The 21,283-nt window shown below is 45.2% G+C and overlaps 2 protein-coding genes and 1 pseudogene across 3 annotated transcripts; 2 read left to right on the plus strand and 1 right to left on the minus strand.

The window, feature by feature from the left end:
• The first annotated feature begins 1,434 nt into the window (after nt 1-1,434).
• LOC136482115 (purple acid phosphatase 22-like) lies at nt 1,435-2,907 on the plus strand (annotated as a pseudogene).
• A 3,215-nt stretch (nt 2,908-6,122) lies between these two features.
• On the plus strand, nt 6,123-10,308 carry LOC136482116 (uncharacterized). 2 transcript variants are annotated; one of them, XM_066479360.1, is made up of 3 exons: nt 6,123-9,573; nt 9,658-9,809; nt 9,947-10,308. In XM_066479360.1, exons 1-3 carry the CDS (start codon nt 9,492-9,494, stop codon nt 10,142-10,144), a joined length of 432 nt encoding a protein of 143 aa, XP_066335457.1. In that variant the 5' UTR covers nt 6,123-9,491; the 3' UTR covers nt 10,145-10,308. The 2 variants fall into 2 exon arrangements, with proteins under 2 accessions (XP_066335457.1, XP_066335458.1); XM_066479361.1 differs by having other exon boundaries at nt 9,661-9,809; nt 9,947-10,306.
• A 5,347-nt stretch (nt 10,309-15,655) lies between these two features.
• Nucleotides 15,656-19,763, minus strand: LOC136483779 (protein NRT1/ PTR FAMILY 4.5-like). Its single transcript, XM_066480942.1, has 5 exons — nt 19,655-19,763; nt 18,993-19,210; nt 17,107-17,550; nt 16,887-17,008; nt 15,656-16,787 (listed from the first exon to the last, which is right to left on the minus strand). Exons 1-5 carry the CDS (start codon nt 19,743-19,745, stop codon nt 15,929-15,931), a joined length of 1,734 nt encoding a protein of 577 aa, XP_066337039.1. The 5' UTR covers nt 19,746-19,763; the 3' UTR covers nt 15,656-15,928.
• Between the last annotated feature and the right edge of the window lie 1,520 nt (nt 19,764-21,283).

Below are 21,283 nucleotides of genomic sequence, written 5' to 3' on the forward strand. Positions count from 1 at the left end.
CAAATTTGAGAAATTCAAACGTAGTTTTCCATGACAAGATGATTTCAAATCAAAAAGTTATCAACTATAAAGTTTCATAACTTTTTGAGATCTACAAATTTTATTTTTTGTTGTTTGTCCATCCGAGGTCATTTAAAAAATTCAAATTTCAAATTTTTGAAATTCAAATGTAGTTTTCCTTGACAAGATGATTTCAAATTAAAAAGTTGTCAACTACAGAGTTTCAATAACTTTCCGAGATCTACAACTTCTATTTTGATCATTTATTCATCCGACATAGTGGTAGTAACATTGTTCACAAATGTTACATATCCCTCTTATTGTTTATGAAACTATAAGAGAGATATGTAAATTTTGTGAACAATGTTATTACCACTTTATCGGATGAATAAATAACCAAAATAAAATTTATAGATCTTGATAAGTTCTGCAACTTCTATGTTCATGATTTTTTCATCTAAAATCAATAGTGTTCCAAAATAACGTTTGAAGTTGTTATTTTTTGAAATTCAAAATTCAAATAGATAAAACACGGTCACATGAAAAGATGGATAAAATAATAGTGGTAAGAACACAATAAATTGATAGGGCATGATTTTAGAAATTTTTAGAAAAAAATCATCAAATTTAAAGTTAATACGAGGGAGAAAGACTAGTTACAAATTTTAGTCAGAGATTAAAAAGAGAAATCAGAGTTCTTCAACAATTTCAAATATTATTTTTAAGTAGTAAATGATCTCAACTGAAAAAGTTGTCAACTACAAAGTTTCATAACTTTTCGAGATCTACAACTTTCATTTTGATTGTTTTCTCCATCCGAGGTCGTTTACAAAATTTGAATTTGAGTGCTTAATTTTTAATACTCGACGTCTATTTGTAGAGGCACTTCAATATTGAGCCGCCCCTACAAATTCGATTTGTAGGGGCGGCTGGATATAGAGCCGCCCCTATAAATCGGGCTATTTGTAGGGGCGGCTGATAACACCGGCCCGCCCCCTACAAATCCATTTGTAAGGGCGGCTCATTTGGCAACTATTTGTAGAGGAGCCGCCCCTACAAAGAAAGTAAGGCGTTGCTACAAATCGTTTTTGTAGTAGCGTTCCAAACCCATATACACGCTTCTGCCGCTAAACTTTGACTTCCTAAGACGCGCATTCATCTGTCTCTTCTACTCATCTCGTGTCGCCTTGGTTACCACGGAACCGGCTCAAAACCAGTCTCCTTACAATATTATTACAAGAACGAACAACGAAGGAGCCTGTTCCAAGTGCTGATTCCGTATCTTCCAAGTCATCAGTGTATTATAAGATGGTGGTCGCCCGGTCAATTACGAACCTCCGGCGCTCCTTCTACACGAGCAAGAACAACTTTGAGGCACTGCTTTTGCATTGCTCAGGACCTGAGTCCCAGATGATGCCGTCCGTCCATGACGATGAGTATGTCCGGCCGCCGCAACGGACGCTGGTGCTCACGGCGCACGACAAGCCGGCATCCCATCCTCAACAGGTGCCTGCAGCTTCGATTAACATGTTGCAGCCAGTGCATAGTACGCTAGCTGTCCCGGCCCAAAGATGCAGACCTGCAGTATAAGTTGTCGTCTTTTCTCGCTCCAACACAGGTGCACATTTCGGCTGTGGGGGCGCACGGCATGCGAATTACTTGGGTCACCGACGACCGCAGCGCACCGTCCGTGGTGGAGTACGGAACATCTCCGGGCGAGTACACTGCTGCGTCCGAGACGGGCTACCAGACCTCGTACCAGTTTTTGTCATACACATCGGGCGCCATACACCACGTGACCATCGGCCCGCTAGAGCCGGGCACGACTTACTACTACAGGTGCGGCAGGGCCGGCGACGAGTTCAGCCTCCGGGCACCTCCGGCCACCCTGCCCATCGAGTTCGTCGTCATTGGCGACGTGGGGCAGACGGAGTGGACGGCATCGACGCTGTCCCAAATCGGCGCCGCCGCAGACCACGACCACGACATGGTGCTGCTTCCCGGAGACCTCTCGTACGCGGACAGCCAGCAGCCGCTGTGGGACTCGTGGGGGAGGCTGGTGCAGCCGCTGGCGAGCGCGCGGCCGTGGATGGTGACGGAGGGGAACCACGAGAAGGAGACGCTGCGCGAGCCCGACACCAACAGGCCGGCGCGGCGCTTCGTGGCGTACAACGCACGGTGGCGCATGCCGCACGAGGAGAGCGGCTCGAGCTCCAACCTCTACTACTCCTTCGACGCGTCCGGCGGCAAGGTGCACGTCGTTATATGCTGGGCTCCTACGCCGAGCTCGAGGACAGGTCGATGGAGCAGCAGCAGGCGTGGCTGCGGAGGGACCTTGCGGCTGTGGACCGGCGCAGGACGCCGTGGCTGCTGGTGCTCATGCACGTGCCCTGGCGAGGCCGAGAACATGCGCAGGGCCATGGAGAGCCTGCTCTATGAGGCGCGCGTGGATGTCGTCTTCGCCTCTCACACCCACGCCTATGAGCGCTTTGTAAGTACATTGCATTTTGCTAGTAGTATCAACTGTCGAGTTCATGTATTGTTGTTCGTCACAGGCGAGGATTTATGACAACAAGACCAACAGCCAGGGCCCGATGTACATAACCATTGGTGACGCAGGCAACAACAAAGCTCATAAGTACCATTCAGACAACATGAGTTGCTCTCAAACTAAATGCATCTTAGTCGTGTTGATGAACGCTACTAACAATTAAATTCCTTGTGTTCTGAAGATTCATCAGTGACCATGAGTTGGCGCACCTGTCGCTGTTCCGGGAGGCAAGCTTTGGGCACGGGCGGCTGAGGATCATCGACAACAGGAGAGCAGTATGGACGTGGCACCGTAACAACGATGAGGACGCCGCTGTCAGCGACGAGGTCTGGTTGGAGAGCTTGGCCAGCCCATAACGGGAACGGGCCATTTCAACAACAATGTGAAAAAACGAGGAGAGTTGTGTTGATACTCAAATTTGTCTGAAGTGTTTAGTCACTCGGCTTGAATGATTGAGCGCATATTTTGATCAACATAGTTCGAGTGCATTGTAGGTTAATGTGACCGTTGAGCCTGTCGTTGACTTTCGTGCCACTGGCCCGAGTGTCCTTTGTCACGACTGATCTGAGCCGAAGATTAGAGAAGAGAGACTCTCGGTTAGATTGTCGGCCTCTCCTGGTTTCCCGATATATATAATTATCTATATCTGATAATAATGTTTCATAGCAGTACAGGGCTACAAGATGGATAGATGGATCAATGGCTGTGATATTGTATTAATATTTGGTATGTATATATTCGAAAGGATGCTATGACCTCGCCTGAGTTGGGGCCTATTTGGTAGGGCTCCGGCTCCTCTAAAAACAGCTCTGGCTCTAGATCTTGTGCTGGAGCAGATTCTCTGGTGGAGCTGGAGCTGTTTTGAGAAACCGTTTGAATGAACAGCTCTCCTCATGTCTGTTATGAATGGCTAAGATAGGGACAATGTCCAAAATGCCCCCTGGCTGAACAGCACCCACGCCCCACCAACCGGGGGCGGTCCCGGCCATGTGCTGCCGCCCAGCCACGCGCCACCTCCTGGGGCCACGCCCGGCCAAGGGGCGCCGCCCGGGCCATGCCTGGCGGCCAGGCTGGTGCCCACAGCGTCGCCTGTAGCTCCCGCGAGGAGGGCGTGGAAGCCTCCCGCCGTCGCTCCTTCCGAGCCCACGACACCCATGGATCCATCTTCAGCGCCGCCAGATCTATCGGTCTCCATAACCCCCTCGCCATCTTGCCTCTCGGGCTGCCGTGCATCCATGGAGGGAGGATGGAGCTTCTTCTCTCCACACCATGTGGCTTCAGCCTGCGAACGAGCAGATAAGGTTGGTTGGGGAGACGATGGCAGATGTTGTAATTTATTGTGAACTTTAGGGGCAAAGAGTTACCATGGCTGCTGGGTCTGACACGGGAGCGGTGGAAGCTCGATTTTTTTGCTCCAGTGAACCGCAACGGCATGTGAGAGCGCATAAATCGGGAATCCTCTGCGGGAGCCGCTCGCTTAAGACCGTTTGGTTGGTGGAGCCATAAAACGACCTCAGAAGCCGTGCGAGGAGCGGTACCAAACGGGCTCTTAACAAGAAGGATCCGAGTCCAGCTCCCATACGTGCTACTAGAAGGAGATTAATTAAGAAAGGAGATTGGTTCTCAATACTTGGATACAGGCGACATGAAGATTGAGTGCAACATATGACTATTTTGACCGACCGGTGTTTAATTTGGCATGCATAGTAATTGCTAGCTAGTTTGATTGAAGACCATCAAAAGGGACGTACATGCAGATGTGAAGTATTTATTCACATTACTTTAATGAGTACGTGTTTGGAACCTGGCCGTGCCTGTACGGACGGGACTCGGGAGCTTGGTGCCAGGTATACGCAGCTGTACGTTGATCATGAAGCAAGAAAGGCAAATCTAAATTGGGAATTGGATATGGTAATGCATAACACGTACATGCAAGCAGGAAAGGCAAGCTCGGTCATATAATACACATACGCTTGATATGGTAATTACAACAAGATATGGTAATTCTAGAGATATTCATGTACTCATAGGAAAGATCCGCCGCCCTATAAATATAAAGGGTGGTGGCCGATTGACAATACACAATCGAATCTATTAATACATCTACTTTTTATCTTTTATCTTACTTTTCTAATCTACTATTTCTTCTCGTTCTTTGTGTTGACGATGTTCATTGCTTCAACGATGGCGAAGCCCTAGAGCGGTCATGCCAGCTAGGGCAGCCCATTAGCCTGTTCGGTTGACTGGTTCGTATCGTTGCTGGTTCGTGAAGAAGTACTGCTGGCATGACCGCTGGAAATTTACGATCGTTTACGACAAGCCACATCCAAACGAACAGGCTGCATAGCCGCCACAACGCCTTGACAGGGTCCCTCTCAGGCGTGTGGGGTTTCGGGTCCCAAGAGACCTCGTCGGTGTGTCTTGCGTATCGCGTTCCCGGCGAGGCTCCTTTAGCGACGTGTTCTGCGTATCACGCTCATCGCCAGGGCACATAGTGACGTGTTCGTGTGCGAACAAGTTGTTTGTTGGAAGTACCTCATTCGAATGTAATTTGAATATCCTCCAAGGTATTGTGCGGCAATAGATTTGTGTGGGCCTTATAGTGGGGAGAACCAGCCCAACCAACAATATTATGGGCTTTTGTCTCATAAAATCTCCTTGCTCCACGGACAAAAATTAAATTTTTGCCATCTAACTAATTCCCTTGTTTGATTTTTGCCACCTACTTCGTCGGTTCAAAATTAGAAGATATTTTAACTTTCTTGAAAAGTCAAAGAATTTCAAGGCTGACTATAATTATAGAAAAAATTATAAAAATTTATGACATCAAATAAATATACTATAAAAATATAATTAATGAAGAATCTAATAATACTTAGTTAGTATCATAAATGCTATTATTTTATTATATAAATTTGGTCAAACTTGATATGTTCTGATTCTTCAAAAAAAATTAGAAAGACTTATAATTTGGGAATGAGGGAGTATTAACTACAAAGTGGATATGTTTGACCACTGAACTTTTAAAAGTGAACAACGAACGTTGGTATCAACGGAGTTTTTCCTCTGTATCTGTTTTTTTTATAAAACTAGCCTTCCACCTGCAGCACATACATGTTTACGCTGTAACTAGAGTAAGATCTGATTTCTATATTATTTTATTAATGAGACTTCATGATTATTTTAAAAGATTATATATTTATTTTAGAGAGTCCATATGTAGCAGGAAGGCACTGCTTTGGAAAGTCAGTTAGAGCCACCCCCGCCACTGCCCCGGCGGCCTTCCTCGCCGCCGCCGCCGCGGCAGCCGCGTCTCCCCCCACCCTCCAGGAGCTGCCTTCCCCTTCACCTCCCCACCCAACCGCGCCCCCTACCCCCCTACCCCCCGCACCGCGGTTCTGCCTTTCGGCTCTCTAGTTGGCAGTCTGCCCCAAATCGTCCCCCGCCCGGGGGCGGCGCTATGCCGCCTGGCGTGGCGAGCGGCCTCGCCGCCTGGTGCTGGTCTGCAACCCCATATGTCCCGACATTTTGCTGTCATCCGTGACTGCCGCGGTCATGACTAAGTTTCAGAGATCTCTGTAAGTTCCTCTGCTTCCCCTTCTTCCTCTTTCCGGCATGGTGCCCCTTGGGCTCTCGTTTTCCCCTGGGCTCGCCACCCAGGATCAGATTTGGCAGCTTCTTGGCCTGCCGGTGACCTCACCGGCGCTTGGTGCCTCTTCCTTCGCTCTTGTGGTTGCCTTTGGGTGCTATAAGTTCAGGATTTCTAAAGAAAATGTGGCGCTTATGCTTCAAGCTACCTTTGGTGGCTCTACTCCCCAATTTGGGGTCTCTTTTCTGAATGATTGACTTTTCAAGTTCTTCGTCTCTGCTAAGCTGGTCGGGTTTTTTCTCTGTCGTCTTCAATCCTTCTCCTATGAGTTGTTCAAGCTCAGTGTCCATCTGTGGGGTTCTGGAGGACCAAACTGGCGTCGGGAGTACAGGCAATTCTTAACTGAGGAAGAATTATCATGGTCGGCGGCTCGTCGCCAAACTTCTCCCTCCTTTGTAGCCCGGACCATGCAATGTTCCTATGCTGAAGTGGCCAAATCGCCGGCGCATCATGTGCCACTCACTGGTGCTAACTGCATCCCTGTTGGGACAAGGATCAGGTTTCAGTTTTCAAAAGGATTTCGTTCCCTAGAGTCTCAGTCTTTCAAAGATTGGAGCCCAATGTTCATGAGAACATGCACAAGCTTTCTAAGAGTGAAATGGTTTCGGGGTTTATTCAGCGTTGTTCCAGGTGCCTATCCACTGGGCACCGGATAGAAGCTTGCCGGTGGCCAATTCTGTGGTATGCGTGCCACGTCCCAGGCCATGTGGTTGCTTCGTGCTCTGAAGCCAGAATCAAGGCGCCTCGGGTGACAACCATCAAGAGGCATGGGGAACTTAACATCATCAAGCTGAAGCCAGAATCAAGGCGCCTCGGGTGACAACCATCAAGAGGCATGGGGAACTTAACATCATCAAGGAGCATGGGAAAGCCAACACCAGTAATGAGAAACTGGCGTTGGTCTCGGTGAGAGATGGGTTTGGGAAGCCGTCTGGATCGGGCCCATCGAAGCCGCCTATCTTCAATTCTCTTGGAAAATGGTGGAAGGCCCAGTCACCTTCCCAGGCCGAAATTAATCTGGCCCCTTCAATCTCCGTCCCTTGGGTTCCTGTGTCGCTCACAGTGGACCCTCCCACATATAAAACGACTAAGGCCAGTCTCAATGGGGATTTCATAGAGTTTTATGGGCATTAAATATGCTGACATGTCACTGTCTTGATGAAGAGAGAGAAGATAAAAGTTTCATGAGAGTAGAGAGAGTTTCATGGGGATGAAACTCTTCTGCACTGTTTCCAAAATATGGGTGTGTTGGAAACTGGAAGATGAAACCCCCACTGAGACTGGCCTAAGAGCCACCTTTGCCTAGAGCCATCTTCCTGGTCCCTCGCCACCTCTTCGCATTCCCTCAAAGCCCCCAACAGTAATTAAGAAAACCCCGCCACTTCACCGTGGGGTAGAAGGCAGGCTCCTCTCTCCGGTTGCTGGCAAGACATCATGGCGTATCAGCGCTGCGATCCAAGGCCTTTTGTTCCTAGGAACATGCCTTGGGATGACAAGGTCAATCGACCGACAATGGTGAGGGCGGTGGCTTCAAGAAGGCCGCAGCGGCTGAACGACGACCTCGCCATTGTCACAATCAATCCTCTACCGGGTAATGTCCTTCATTTCCCAACTGTTAATGAGATCATCCGCGAGTTCCTAGAGGTCAGAAGAGTTGAGGTCATAGATGTTCAGCCGTGTAGCTTGGGGCAGGCGTATGTCAAGTTTGGGCGTGTTCTTGATCGGGATAACTTTGTCACTCAGAGTCCTCATCAATATGGAGATATTTCTATGACCTTTGTCAAGCAGAATGAGGGTAGGAACTGGAAAAGGGTCTTGTTTAACACAGAGTGTTGGCTCATGCTATTGGGGTTCCCTCTGGATTACTAGGAGGAGGATTTATTCAGGAGGTGATTGATGATTTTGGAAAGCTAATCTATTGGCAGAAAGATAGCAGCTACAAGACCAAGGTCCTTGTAAAGGCCAGAGTTCTTGATCTCCAAAGTGTGCCTCATTTCATAGTCTTTATTGAGTCGCTTAGGCATGAAAGTGATGGTTGGACCATTCAGTGCGAAGTTCTTCAGAGCAATCTACATGGAGGGGGCCCTCAGGATGAAGATCCTGTCCCTGACCTGTCGGTTGGGAATGGGGCTCCTTTTGCTTTCTATGGATTTGGTCAGACAGGTGCAGGTCCCCCGCAGCAAGCGATTGAGGAGCGGCAACAAAACAATCAGTGGGATGATTGGCCTCAACAGTAGGAACAGTAGAACTAGCAGAACCCTCAGGCTCAACAAAACCAACAACATCAGGGATAGCAGGAACAGGAAGGAAATGGGCAGCAAGAACAGATGGCAGGGGGTCAGGTGATCCTTTTGCCAGACCTGAATAACCAGCCTCAACAGGCCCATCATGGAATGGAAATTGATCTAAATCAGGACCAGTAGGAGGAATACCAGCAAGAGGTTATTTTCAACCCAGTTCAACCTGCAGGAGATTTTGTAGAGGTGAATGACCTGATGGATGTAGATAATGCAGAAGAGGAAATTGAGATTCAGCAGCCAGAGTTGCCTCAGCCCGCTGAAGAAGCTCCTTTAATGGCCTTGGCCGATGAAATACACCAAATTCCTCACTTACCTGCTTTTCCCGCCATGATTGATGAGGAAATCGGGTTAGACCAACTAATTGGGGATGATGAATTTGAGCTCCCTGACAACATTGAAGAAGTGCCTTAGTTTGTGTAAGGACCAGAAGAGCCAGCCATTCCTTTCCTAGGTAATGAAGGACACAATGTGGATTAGCAGCTGATGCCTAAGGAACACAATGTGGAGCAGCTGGTGCCTGGACTGCAGAATGTGGAGCAGCAGATGGTGCTTGAGGAGCATGATGTGCAGCAGCCGGCTACTAGAATGCAGAATATAAAGCAGCTGATGGTGCCTGAGGAGCATAATGTGGTGTAGATTGAGCAGTAACTACTGGTGCTTGACGGGCACAGTGTGGAACAGCTGATGCCTGGAATGCAGAATGTTGAGCAATTGGTAATGCTTGAAGATCAGGATGTGGTGTAGGAGATGGTGAATGCAGGGATCCCAGCCTCTTTCATTTCTCGAGCAGAAACCTTGCAATCAACAGCTACAGGTTAGAATGGGCCCTGATGCTAGAATTTTAGTTTGGTGATGCTCTCAGGAACAAGGATGCAAGAAAGAAGGCCCCTAAATCCACAATGTTATGGGAAAATCTGGTCCACCAAGATCATTCAAGAAACCTGAATCTGATTGTTAAAGTTCCTTCAAATGGTTCCAATTCTTCACCTCAATGTTGATTTCACCAGAAAATTTTGGATGGGCCAAAGACTTTCTGACCTTTGGTGCAACTGCCTTCATGGATGAAAACATAGGTAACATTTCTCTTTCTATCCCTGAGGAATGCCCTGTCAATAGCAGAGTTTTATGCAGCTCTGATAACACAGTTAATGGTTCAGCAGAGGGTACTGTAGAAGGAAAAAGTGTGCAGGAACAAGCCCCTCAGAGTCAGGGTGCAGAAAGTCATCGAGCCCTAGTGCTACCCTCCTCAAGTGATGGCACTAAGAAGAAGAAGAACCTGAAAAGGCCAACACCGGTGGTGGAAAGCGAGGTATGCAGAAGTGATAGAATTAAGCAAGGCAGTAATGGCTTTAAATCCTCAAGTTGCATCAACAGAAAAATGTACCTCTTGTGATCCCTCCTCCACCAACATTGTCTAATAAAGTAATAAGAAATCTGGGTATGCAGTTTTGCAGCATGAATGCAGAAGACCTCCTATATGAGAACCTATCACAAGGAGGAGGGAAGATGGAGCCGGTTGCAAGGAAGAGAAACAAGAATGCAAGCATCAAAGATGGGAAGAGTGGACAAGGTAGCAGCAAGACAGGTGGCAAGAATGGCCAGGGAAGCAGCAAGGCAGGAGGCAGTGTTCCTAAGAAGCCATGATGGTGGAGAAGGCTGCTTAGAAAAAGAGATTTTGCTTTGTAACTATCAAATGATAGAAAAAAACTTCTAGCTGTCTTTGTTACTCTTTTGGCTACTGCTACAGCTCTTTATTTTGGCTTGTTGGGATGGCTGGTTTAAAGTGGATGCTAGCACATATTATGCATGTGTTTATGTATAGTTATTTCTTTCATATTTGCAATGAATCAGCATCAAGCTAGAAATTGGAAAGTGTTGACATGGAATGTCAGGGGGATTAATTCTTCTTGGAAGTGGGACTTAGTCAAGAATAAGGTTATATGTGCGTAGTGTGATATAATCTACTTCTAAGAAACAAAAAAGGATAGCTTTGACTCTTCTTTTCTAAGAAAGATCTATCCTCCCCCTTTTGATTCTTTTGACTTCCTTCCCTCTGTTGGGGCTTCTGGGGGAATTTTGATTGCTTGGAAGAGCTCCTTTTTCTAGTAACAGATTAAGCAGTAGTAGCTTTGCTCCAACCATTGATTTTTGCTCTAAACATGATAATAGCAAATGGGTCCTTACCTGTGTCTATGGGCCCTGTACCAAAGAGGGCAAGGGGCTCTTTCTCAATTGATTCCAAAATATCCAGATGGCTCCTGAGGTAGACTGGATGATACTTGGGGATTTTAATTTGATTAGAAAGATTGAGGACAGGAATAAACCTGGTGGGGATTTGGCTGAGATCTTCAGATTCAATGCTGCAATTAGTCATTTGGGGATTAATGAAATTGTGCTGCAGGGAAGAAAAAACACCTGTCCAATATGCAACCCTCTCCTCTTCTGGAGAAATTAGATTGGATTTTCACCTCAAGCAGCTGGGCTATCTCCTACCCTAGCACTTCAGTTAAGGCCTTGGATATGGTTCCTTCTGATCACTGCCCATGTTTAGTGAGCATCTCAACTGCAATCCAGAAACAGAATTTTAGATTTGAAAATCACTAGCTCAAGCATCAAGATTACTGTTACGATCCCTAGTCCGGCGAGAGAGGGATCGAAGACTGTAGGTGTGTGTGTTCGGAGGTCAGGGCTTGAGGACGCGAGGAAGACGGCGCAGCGGCGCCGTGGTCGCACGAGGCTAGGGTTAGGCCACGGCAAAACTCCCCGGCTCCCTTGGGAAGCCGAGAAACAATATATGTTTCCGCTTAATTCTCCAAAGTAGTCTTACAAAGTATTTATATGTCCTCTAATAATAATAATAGAAATAACCCCCTAATAATTATAGTAATTCCGATAAAAACTAAATGATGATGACTTGGGCCTTCTGGCCTTCTCCTGCGCGGGCGTGGCCTAGCCACTGGAGGGGTTGCGCCTGGTGTACTGGACGCCCGTCATAACAATTACCAAGGTATACTGAATCAAAGCTGGGGAACCCAATTTAATGTAAATGACAAGGCAAAACTAATCACTACAAAGCTAAAAAAATCTGAGGAAATGCTTGAGGGAATGGCAAGCTTCGATGAAAAACCTGAAAACAGTTATTGCTAATGTTAGAACCATAATTCTTTTCCTAGAAGTACTGGCTAAATTTAGAGATTTGAGTCTAGCAGAATGGAATTTCAAGAAGCTTTTGGATAAACATCTCCTAAGTTTATTGGAAAGGCAAAGGATCTACTAGAAGCAAAGGGGAAGTGTTAAATGGGTACAACTTGGTGATGCAGGTACCCAGTTCTTCCATGCAAATGCAACTCTAAGGCATAAAGGGAACTTAATAAATGAGCTAACTTCCAGGGATGAGGTAACAGTAACTGATCATAAAAACAAGGAGGATCTTTTATGGGTAGAATTCTGAGAAAGAATGGGTACTTGAAGCTTTACATGCTTTACTATAAATCTAGGTGATCTGATTCAAGAAAGCAGAAGTTTGCAAAACCTTAAGGACCCATTTACTAGTGATGAGATTGATTCTGTGATTAAGGCACTGCCAAATAACAAATCTCCAGAGCCGGATGGTTACAATAATGAGTTTCTAAAGGCATCATGGCCAGTGATTAAACATGACTTCTATGATCTTTGCAGTGGCTTCTACAACAATAATTGCCACTTACAGAGTATAAATTCTTCCTACATTACTCTAATCCCCAAAACAATGAATGCTAGATATGTGAATGACTACAGGCCCATATCCTTGCTCAATTCTTTTGTTAAGCTCCTGACTAAGCTGTTGGCTAACAGACTGCAGTCCTCAATCATTCCTTTAGTGCATAAGAACCAATATGGTTTTATCAAAACCAGAACAATACAAGATTGTCTTGCTTGGGCATTTGAGTACATTCACTTCTGTCATCAGTCAAAGAAGGAGATGGTCATCCTCAAATTGGACTTTGAAAAGCCTTTTGATAAAATAGAATGATTTCAATTATGGAAGCTTAGGGGTTCGGTCAAAAATGGATTTCTTGGGTGAGGGCCATCTTCAATTCTAGTACATCCTCGGTTCTACTAAATGGTGTGCCAGGGAAGACATTTCAGCATATAAAAAAAATGCTTGGGCATACTGAAATTGACCCAGCATTCAAGTGGCTCTGGAAATCTTATTGCCAGCCAAAACACAAGGTCTTTTACTAGTTACTCTTGAAAGACAGATTAAGTACAAGAAATATTCTTAGAAGGAAAAGTATGACTTTGGAATCATATAACTGTGAAATCTGCTCTCTCATGGTGGAAGAAACTGTAGAACACTTATTTTGGCGTTGCCCTTTTGCCCAGCAGTGCTGGGAAATTTTAAATCTGCAGACAGTTCATGCAGGGGACTTTCGAAAATGTGTTGGCTATCAAGGAGCAAATGCAAAGTCAGTTGTTCATGGTGGTTATCATTCTCATGAGTTGGACAATTTGGTGGGCCAGAAATGAACTGATCTTCAATAATAATCAAGTTGGGATTCAAGATTGCAGGATTTTTTCTTCAGAGAGATAAAGTTAGTCTCCCTAAGGGTAAAAGCTAGCTTGTCAGTTGCCTTCAACCAATGGATCCAGCTTCTGTAACTGAATAGAGCATTAGGTTCATTTTATTTGTCTCCTTCTTTGTTTCTTAAATTTGTGTTTTCTTTTTGTTCAGTCTAGCTTAGCTCAGTCCTTGCTTTGTACTCTGCTCTCTTTGTACTCTGGTTGCTCTTTCGTTTAAATAACTTCTGTAGGGGCCTTGGCCCCTCTAGTTTCCTCAAAAAAAAAAAAGTCAAATAATTCACCAATGTTGAGAGAGGTTGTAACCAGGGGAGGATCTACCACCGGGGCAGGGGGCTCGAGCCCCCTACCCTGGCCGCACCATTGGAGCCCCCCTTAGCCCTCCCCCCTAAAAATTTAAACCATTAACAATAGGAAGGAGTGCATGGAGTCCTCAACGACGCTGGTGGACGTAGGATAGAAATGAGTTGCCCAGTTGGCCTTCCTTCCTAGACCAGTATGTGTGTTTCAGCTTCCCATTTAGACATGTTGTCATGTTGAGTAGAGAAGCCAGTCAGTAGCTAGCCCATCAGGAGAAGAAATAGGCCTGGCTTTTTTCCCTTCCTCTATTGGTCACGGGCAAGGCGAGCGGTGGCTGCTAGCCTGCTAGGGTTAGCGCCTTAGCTGTGGCGGACAGAGGTACCGGTCGCTGGCGAGCAGAGGCACGGACGGTGGAGCGAAGACCGTCGAGGCCGAGCGTAGGGTGGGAGCACTGGAGGCAGCGTCAGCCGTGCCGCCACGCAGCGCAGCCGCGCATCGTAGCAGTGCCTGCCGGGCCTGCTAGGCACCGGCCAGCCGGCCAAGGGCCTTGGCACGGTGGCTCGGCCAGATAGCTAGTGGGCCATGCAGCAGACGCAGACAGACAGTGAGTTAGAGTCAGAGTTAGTGAGACAGGTATATCGAATACCTATTCTTTTTCTTTAGATGCCTTTTGAACTTTGTAATTGTTCAAAATTTGATTAAGATTTAATAAATTGTAGATTGTTCAATATGTCCTAAAGAACATTGCACAAATCTTTTTGTAGCTCAAATGGTACTGGTACAATCAACAACTCCAGACACTAATGACAGCACAAATCAACCAAAGATACGTACAGTGGAGTTTAGTCAATCCAATGTAGTTGGTGATCCTAAAAAATCGCAAACCAATTGAAGAATATCCACATAAAATTAGAGACCAAGTAAGAAGGGCATATGCTTTGAGAGGTCCAACCCAACCTCGTAATCTTACCTTTGCTTGTAAATGGGAAAGTGGTCAATGGAGATCATTTCAACAAACTTGGTTTGACGAGTTTGATTGGCTTGAGTATTGTGAGTCCAAGGATGAAGCTTATTGCTTATATTATTATCTTTTCTTGATCTGGGAAAGCCTGAAAAATTTGGTAGTTCTATCTATGCAATGAAAGGTTACGATAATTGCAAAAAAATCTAAGGACTTTTAATCGCCACCCTACTTGCAAGACTCACAATGATGCTAGGCTAAACTGTGATGACTTTATGAACCAAAGAACAAACATGCATTTCTACCATGTTGAGGTTTTCCTTGCTGCCATAGATGCCATTTGACAGTGATGAATCATCGATTTGGTGAAGTTAGTTTAGATTATTAGTATGCATGGCTTGTCCTAACCCAAGGAACTCCTTCTCTAATTTTGATGTAGATAAGCTTGTGAGACTTGCTTAAATTTATGATGTGGAATTTGATGTTGGTGATCTTCTTTTCCCCAGTTGTGCTAGAAGAACACAAGATTTTCTTGGATGTACGGAGCTTGAAAAGGTTGCTGAAATTATAGTCAAGACTCAAATGAACACATCTTATCGATTGGTGTATCGGCTCATTGAATTAACATTAACTCTTCCGGTGGTAACAACTTCAGTTGAGTGGATTTTTTTGTTATGTCTATTGTAAAGACAGATTTGTGTAACAAAATGGGTGATGAATGGCTCAATCACTTAATGATATGCTACACTGACAAGGAGATATTTAGAAGCATCAAGAATGACAAAATCATAAAATAATTTGAAGACATGAAAACCCGCCGTATATTAGTGCCTCGGAACAATTTAGTAGTATGATATATGTTCCCTTCTACCTTCAAAACTTTGAAGTTAAATACTTGAAATTTGTGTCACTAATTTATTCTTTTCTTGTATATAAATTGCTTCTAATGATTCATGAACAATATGGCAGTGTGAATGCGTCGTCATCGATTGAACTTCTGTTGGTTAGTTATAAAAATTTTATCTTTTACTTCTTCTTCTTATGCGTTTTATGATGCACTTTCAATTGTTTATCTATGTTGTCATTTAAAAGGTTTAAAACTGCTATCAAATACCTTTGTATGAGATTTAATTGAGTTAGGTTGGTCTAGCTCTCTTTGGCTAGCCCCCCCCCCCCCCCCCCCCCCCCCCCCCCCCCCCCCCCCGTTAATATTTTTTCTGGATCCGCCACTGGTTGTATCATTTAATTAATACATGGGATGGTATGACATGGAATTAAGAAAACCAGAGAAAAGAAATAAACTTAATGGGGGTAAACAGTTAAATATGGTTTTCTCAACATTACATGCATGCGTTTTCCAACTCAAACTGCCAACAAGAGTGGCTCAACATCACAAATATTTATTACAACAAGACCTACTAGTTGAAGTCATATTTTTTCAATAATGTGTTAATACCATCACTTATTTGTGACCAACAAAGGGAGTATGAAACCAACCAGAAATATATTTCTCAGCTGATTTGCTTGAGTGCATGCTAATCCATGAATTGTCCACGTCACCATTCACAATACCTCCTTTGAAACACTTGCAGGTGATCAGATCACATTTATGGCACCGCACCATCTGATGGAGCGTTATTATCTCCGTCAACCACAACCCTTTGGTCATTCCTGTAAACATAGCTCCAAGCGAAAAAGGTGTACACTAATAGTGATACCACCTCAAGAACTGCTAGCAACCAATAGAATCGATCAAGTTTCCCCTTGTTCAAGTTTGTGCCATCAAGCCAGCCTCCTGTACCATCATTGTGTCTTGAAAATCGGTTTGCCAATTGGATCAACAGGCTCCCCAGCCAAGCAGACACCCCAAGGATGCAGTAGAAGATGGAGCTCCCAATGGACTTCATCCCCATGGACGCCTCACTGTAGAAAAACTCAAGAAGCCCTACAAAGGAGGTGACATCCACAACACCTAGGAGGAAGTACTGTATGGTCAACCAGAAAACAGACACTGGAATTCCAGTTGTAGCATCCACAAGGCCACTGTCTTCTGCCACTTTTTTCCTCTTGGCCTCCACTAGGGCTGCAATGCTGGTGGCCATTACGGTTGAAAGGAACCCGATGCCGATGCGCTGGAGGTGCGTGACACCGCCCACGTACCCGGTTATTCGTCTTAGGAACTGGACAATGAACCGGTCGTAAACGATGAGGATAACCATCTGGAAAACCGTAGGGATGACGAACAGCGTTGCGGGTGAGATGTGAACTGCGCCAAGCCTGGTGTCCATTGTGTTGCCCTGCTGAACCGTGAAATTGAGGATGAGCGGCACCGGAATGTACCCGAGCACAGCACTGAGGAAGATGGGCACCATGCGGAGGATGATCTTGGTCTCCTCCACCTGGGTTATGCTGCAGAGAGTCCAGGCTCCAGTCTTTCCGGTGTCTACTGCTGCTTTGTCAAGGCAGCTGAAAAAAAAAAGAAACATAAAAGACCGGACATTTTTTTTTGCATTTCACCACAATGTTTGGAGGAATAATTGGAATGTTCTCCAGCTAGCTACTTACTGAAATCCATCAGTTCTATGCAGCATTTCCAGGGCACCTGCGTCGTCTTGCCCTGTTTGTTTTAGCTCACTGGGGTTGGCTGGTAATGCAACTTTTCTTTTCTTGAATGCTGCTACAAGAACCTAACGAGAGTGTGGAAAGTGTATTAGCAGTACCGTGCAAATAAACAAAACATTATCCATGAAGTTAACATATATATTGTTTGATCAATACTACATACTTGCAATATTCTTGTGATGGGGCTACCAGTTGGCAGCTGGTTCCTGTAGAACGGGAGGCCTGCAATCCATATCAGCATCCCCAGGATCACAAACAAGGCACAGACGACAAAGCCGAGGTCCCAGCCTTTACTGTTCTCCACCCACACGATGAAGACGAGCCCCACGAAGCCACCCGTCGAGATGGCGAAGGTGTACCAGTTGAAGAAGCTCGACTCCTGCCTCTGCTCTACGGGATCGGACGTGTCGAACTGCTCCCCGCCCAGAGCCGGGAGGCACGCCCGAGCCGCGCCATCGCCGATGGGGATCAGGTAGAGGCCCAGCAGGAGCAGGCTCAGGTTTGAGCCGTGCACGGACTCGCAGGTGGTGGTTGCCTGCTGTCCGGCGACGCACGGTGGCGGGTGCAGAGATGGGACATGCGCTTGGACCGCCAGAAGGATATAGCCCTGCACATCACCGTGCTTAGTTATATTAGTCCTACATCTCTTTTTTTTTCGTTTCTAATAATTAGATGGTTAAAATCATTTCTGGTTAAATTGGTTCTTTGATCAGCAGTAATGTCTGCTGTCTTACTTTGATGATTTGATATTTTTATATGTTCTGGAGATTAATAGGTAAAATTGCACATCTAAACAGTTTGTACACTACTAAGGATAAAATTCAAGAAATTTTAAGGGTGCGAAACTAGACATATTGGAGAATGTGTAGAACTAAACAATATAGATCCAGAAGAACGGAGAAGTTAAATGCCTAGAAAACAATATAGTTCCAGAAGAACGTAAGTATGAACCAATACCAAAGGGGACAGGTAGAAACAGATCGAAAATTGCCATAATTCCGGCAAAAGCTTTTGAAACAATGTGAAATTTTAGCTAAAATTTGAAAAACCTAAACAAATGTTAATTATCTGAATAAAAAATTAAAGTAGGGCAAAAAATCGTAACCCTGCCTAGGACTCACCCACATTTCAGTGACTCGTTTGCCGAGTGCCCACAAATAGAGTACCAATCATTATTGGTAACCCTACTTACCCAACCAAATACTAAAGTCACCGGAGTGACAGATCACCAACTACTCATACGTGACACCTAAATAAAGTCAGCAGAGTGACGACAGACCACCACCGAAGAATATAGTAGAAGACCAGCTCCATCAACCTCCAGTGCTTACTGACTTTTTGGTCACGGAGAGTAATTCCAAAGCTCTAACCCAAAAGGCAGCATAACACTAATTCTAGTCCTTCAATCTACTCAAATGATATGAGTGGCACCGATCAACTCACCAATGAAGCTGTTGAAAGTTTGTACTAGTTTCAAACCAGAAGGCAATAGATGATACACTTGTACACTAAGCGTTGAGAGAAGTTTTCTACATATCTTCGTTCTAGTCACTGCTGCATCCTCACCAATGCAATGCATCACAAAAAACTTAATAATCTTCTGTTATGCGTTCAACAAAGATATATATGTGCTGGTTCATTACTATACACAATGTCAGACCAACATTATGTCAGTTCATATTAAAGCAAAATTAGCATCATCTTATCCCAATAGTTTGGTTTTGTACCACCTCGCAGAGCGCTGCGAGCCTGCGACATGTGCATGATGAGCATGTTTATGGATCGGATCGGATCTGAGTGCATTTGTTCAATCTGACAATTATTACACTTTAGTTACTGACCATGAAACAAAGATGAAAATGACAAGACTTGTGTCTCCACTACACAACTAGCTAGCAGTTGACATGATCACATGACAAGCAAACTGTTGAGCATGTGTAGTACAGGAATATTATCTTTTTTCCTGAAACAAGTAATACCTTAGAAGGAACAATTAAAAATATAGAGGCACCTTGTCTGAAAAAAATGGAGTAACAACTTATACAATACCAGTATTTCGATTGGGCCAAAGATGAGGACAGTGTAGAAGCGCTTGACGTAGGAGTCAGCAAGGAAGGCTGCTGGGATGGAGAACATCTGCAGCGCGGCAAAGAAGTTGCTCGCCATCGTAGAGGCCCTTGCCACATCCATGTGCATCTCCTCGCGCAGGTAGCTTACAAGATTCAGTATGTTGGCAATGTTGGCTGCGTTGCTGAGCAGCACCAGCGCTGCAAGGAAGATCGAGGTGCACGAACAGGTAAAAACGGTGAGCAGGACGGAAGCAGCCTTGTGCATGTGGAACGGAACGTTTGATAGAGAAACCGATTGCTAAGATCAACCATGGCGATGTCAATGTCCAGTGAAACAAAATAGGTCACGTCTGTCTGAATTATTGGAGAGAACAAAAAAAAGCAGTAGTAGGTAAGAATAAGATGACTAGATGAGCAACCTAGCTAAAGAAGACATTATAATAAGCTATCTAAACCAGATGTGTGTTGTGCAACTGTGCATATATACTTTTAGATTATGAGAAAGCAGATCTGAAACACTTTGAAAAGGGAACTTTATATCATCGACGATTACTGGATTCAACAGTTGAGCAAGGGTCTGAGAGCACTCAAAAGAAACAGGCCCCATGAACTATGGATGCTATGCTAGTACTACTGGCCTACCATGAATGAAGATTGAAGCTCTCACTCCTCCGTGCTTCTTGGTGTTCACCGGCCGTCCTCTCCAGTCCACAAGGCCTGATGAACCGCCCATTCCTCGCTCTCTCTCTCTCTCTCTACTCTCTCTCTCTCTCGCTCTCCTCTCTCTCTCTCTCACTCTCTCTCTCTCCTCTCATCTCTCCTTCTCTCTCTCCTCTCTCTCTCTTCTCTCTCATCTCATCTCTCTCTCTCTCTGTGTGTGTGTGTGTGTGTGTGTGTGTGTGAAAATCTTCCAGATTATGCTCTGCAATCTAAGCTTGTTTGTTGGCTCATGCCTGGTGCTATGTGTAGCGGCTCTTCTCTCGGCAGATTGACGAAGAAAACAGGTCTGAAGGCTTAACAAACACAAATGCTATACGACACACATGTGTTTTATAAAAAAAAACACATGAATTTTTGTACAGGGTATCCGATGCGCTTTCGCTGTGGGGTCCGATGCGCTTTCGCTGTGGGGTCGCCCCTACCCCTGTGCGCCGCTTTTCCTGGTCGCCTGCCTGCCTGCGCTGCGTTGTCCTCCCCCTGACTTGACGGCAACGGCAAGCGATTTTTTTTACCAAGCCAGCAGTAGGCCTCTCCTCCTCTGCGATCTGTGATTTGTCCTTCCATAGAAAAAAAATATTTCTTGTGATATGTGGATCTGTGATCTTGTGATTTATGATTGTCTAGAGGTAGAAGAAGGCTGGAGGCTAGAGGTAGAAGAAGGATGGAGACTGTTGGATCTTAATTTTATAGTGCAAAAAAATTCATGTGTTGAAACTGTATAAAACACATGGTCATTGGGTAGACAGACTTAACAAAAGGAAGCAGTGTCCACTGTCCAGTGAGGAACAAACCACCTGGCAAAGGATGTCCAACAGTCCAAGGACAGTGAAACGACACCAACAAACAATGATCGTGTCTTAATGAATACTTAATTTGTGCTTGTTGAACAATACTCATAGATCTCCTTCCTACAAAACTGTGGATTACATCACATTTGTTGACTGGGCTCCTTAAATTCTCTTTTGTAGACTCAGCCATTAGGGAAAAAAATATATATATGCAAATGTCACCACAACCGGCCCCAACCTACGAATTATGAGCTTTCTTAAAGTGGTTGGTAGTGGAAAGCTGGTACTTCTAGGTATTTTGTGTGTAAATATTGCTGGCGTTGATTTTAAAAAGCAATTATTGGAATAAGAGTTATTTTGCTACGGCCATAACTGTAATTGCATTTTATCTCCAATAGTAATTGTTCAGCCCCATATACCCTCCTCTCGGCTCGTCTCTTACTCAAGAGCTCCCATCCAAGTTAGGTCTAGCCGCTGCCATGTTGCTCATCTTGTTTAATCAATCTCTGCCCCACACCCTTTATGCCAGTTGCTATGTCCCTCATCTCGTATTATCATGTTCTTACCGCTTCTAGCCCAGACAGTCTCACGCTGCCACCCAATTAAGAACCTCTTTGGCAGGGCTCTGGCTCCTGCACTGTAGCCGGGTGTCGGCCGCCCACGGGCCGATAGGTGCTTACAGGAGCCGGAGCCGCGGAAACAGAAAAACGAGCTTCTCCGGCTCCGATGGTGTCAGTGAGAGAGGAAAGAAGAGAGAAAAACG

This window comes from Miscanthus floridulus, chromosome 9 (genome assembly GCF_019320115.1).
Source record: "Miscanthus floridulus cultivar M001 chromosome 9, ASM1932011v1, whole genome shotgun sequence".
Lineage (NCBI taxonomy): Eukaryota > Viridiplantae > Streptophyta > Magnoliopsida > Poales > Poaceae > Miscanthus > Miscanthus floridulus.

Bases quoted from the DNA above. Each gene is read 5' to 3' on its own strand.
- LOC136482116 (XM_066479360.1), top strand. From the start codon at position 9,492: ATGTTGATTTCACCAGAAAATTTTGGATGGGCCAAAGACTTTCTGACC. The intron at 9,574-9,657 runs GTAACATTTCTC...TTAATGGTTCAG, and splicing joins CTTCATGGATGAAAACATAG to CAGAGGGTACTGTAGAAGGA. The intron at 9,810-9,946 runs GTATGCAGAAGT...CTGGGTATGCAG, and splicing joins CACCGGTGGTGGAAAGCGAG to TTTTGCAGCATGAATGCAGA.
- LOC136483779 (XM_066480942.1), bottom strand. From the start codon at position 19,745: ATGGGCGGTTCATCAGGCCTTGTGGACTGGAGAGGACGGCCGGTGAAC. The intron at 19,211-19,654 runs GTAGGCCAGTAG...TCTTCCTTGCAG, and splicing joins AGCTTCAATCTTCATTCATG to CGCTGGTGCTGCTCAGCAAC. The intron at 17,009-17,106 runs GTATGTAGTATT...CACTCTCGTTAG, and splicing joins CCATCACAAGAATATTGCAA to GTTCTTGTAGCAGCATTCAA.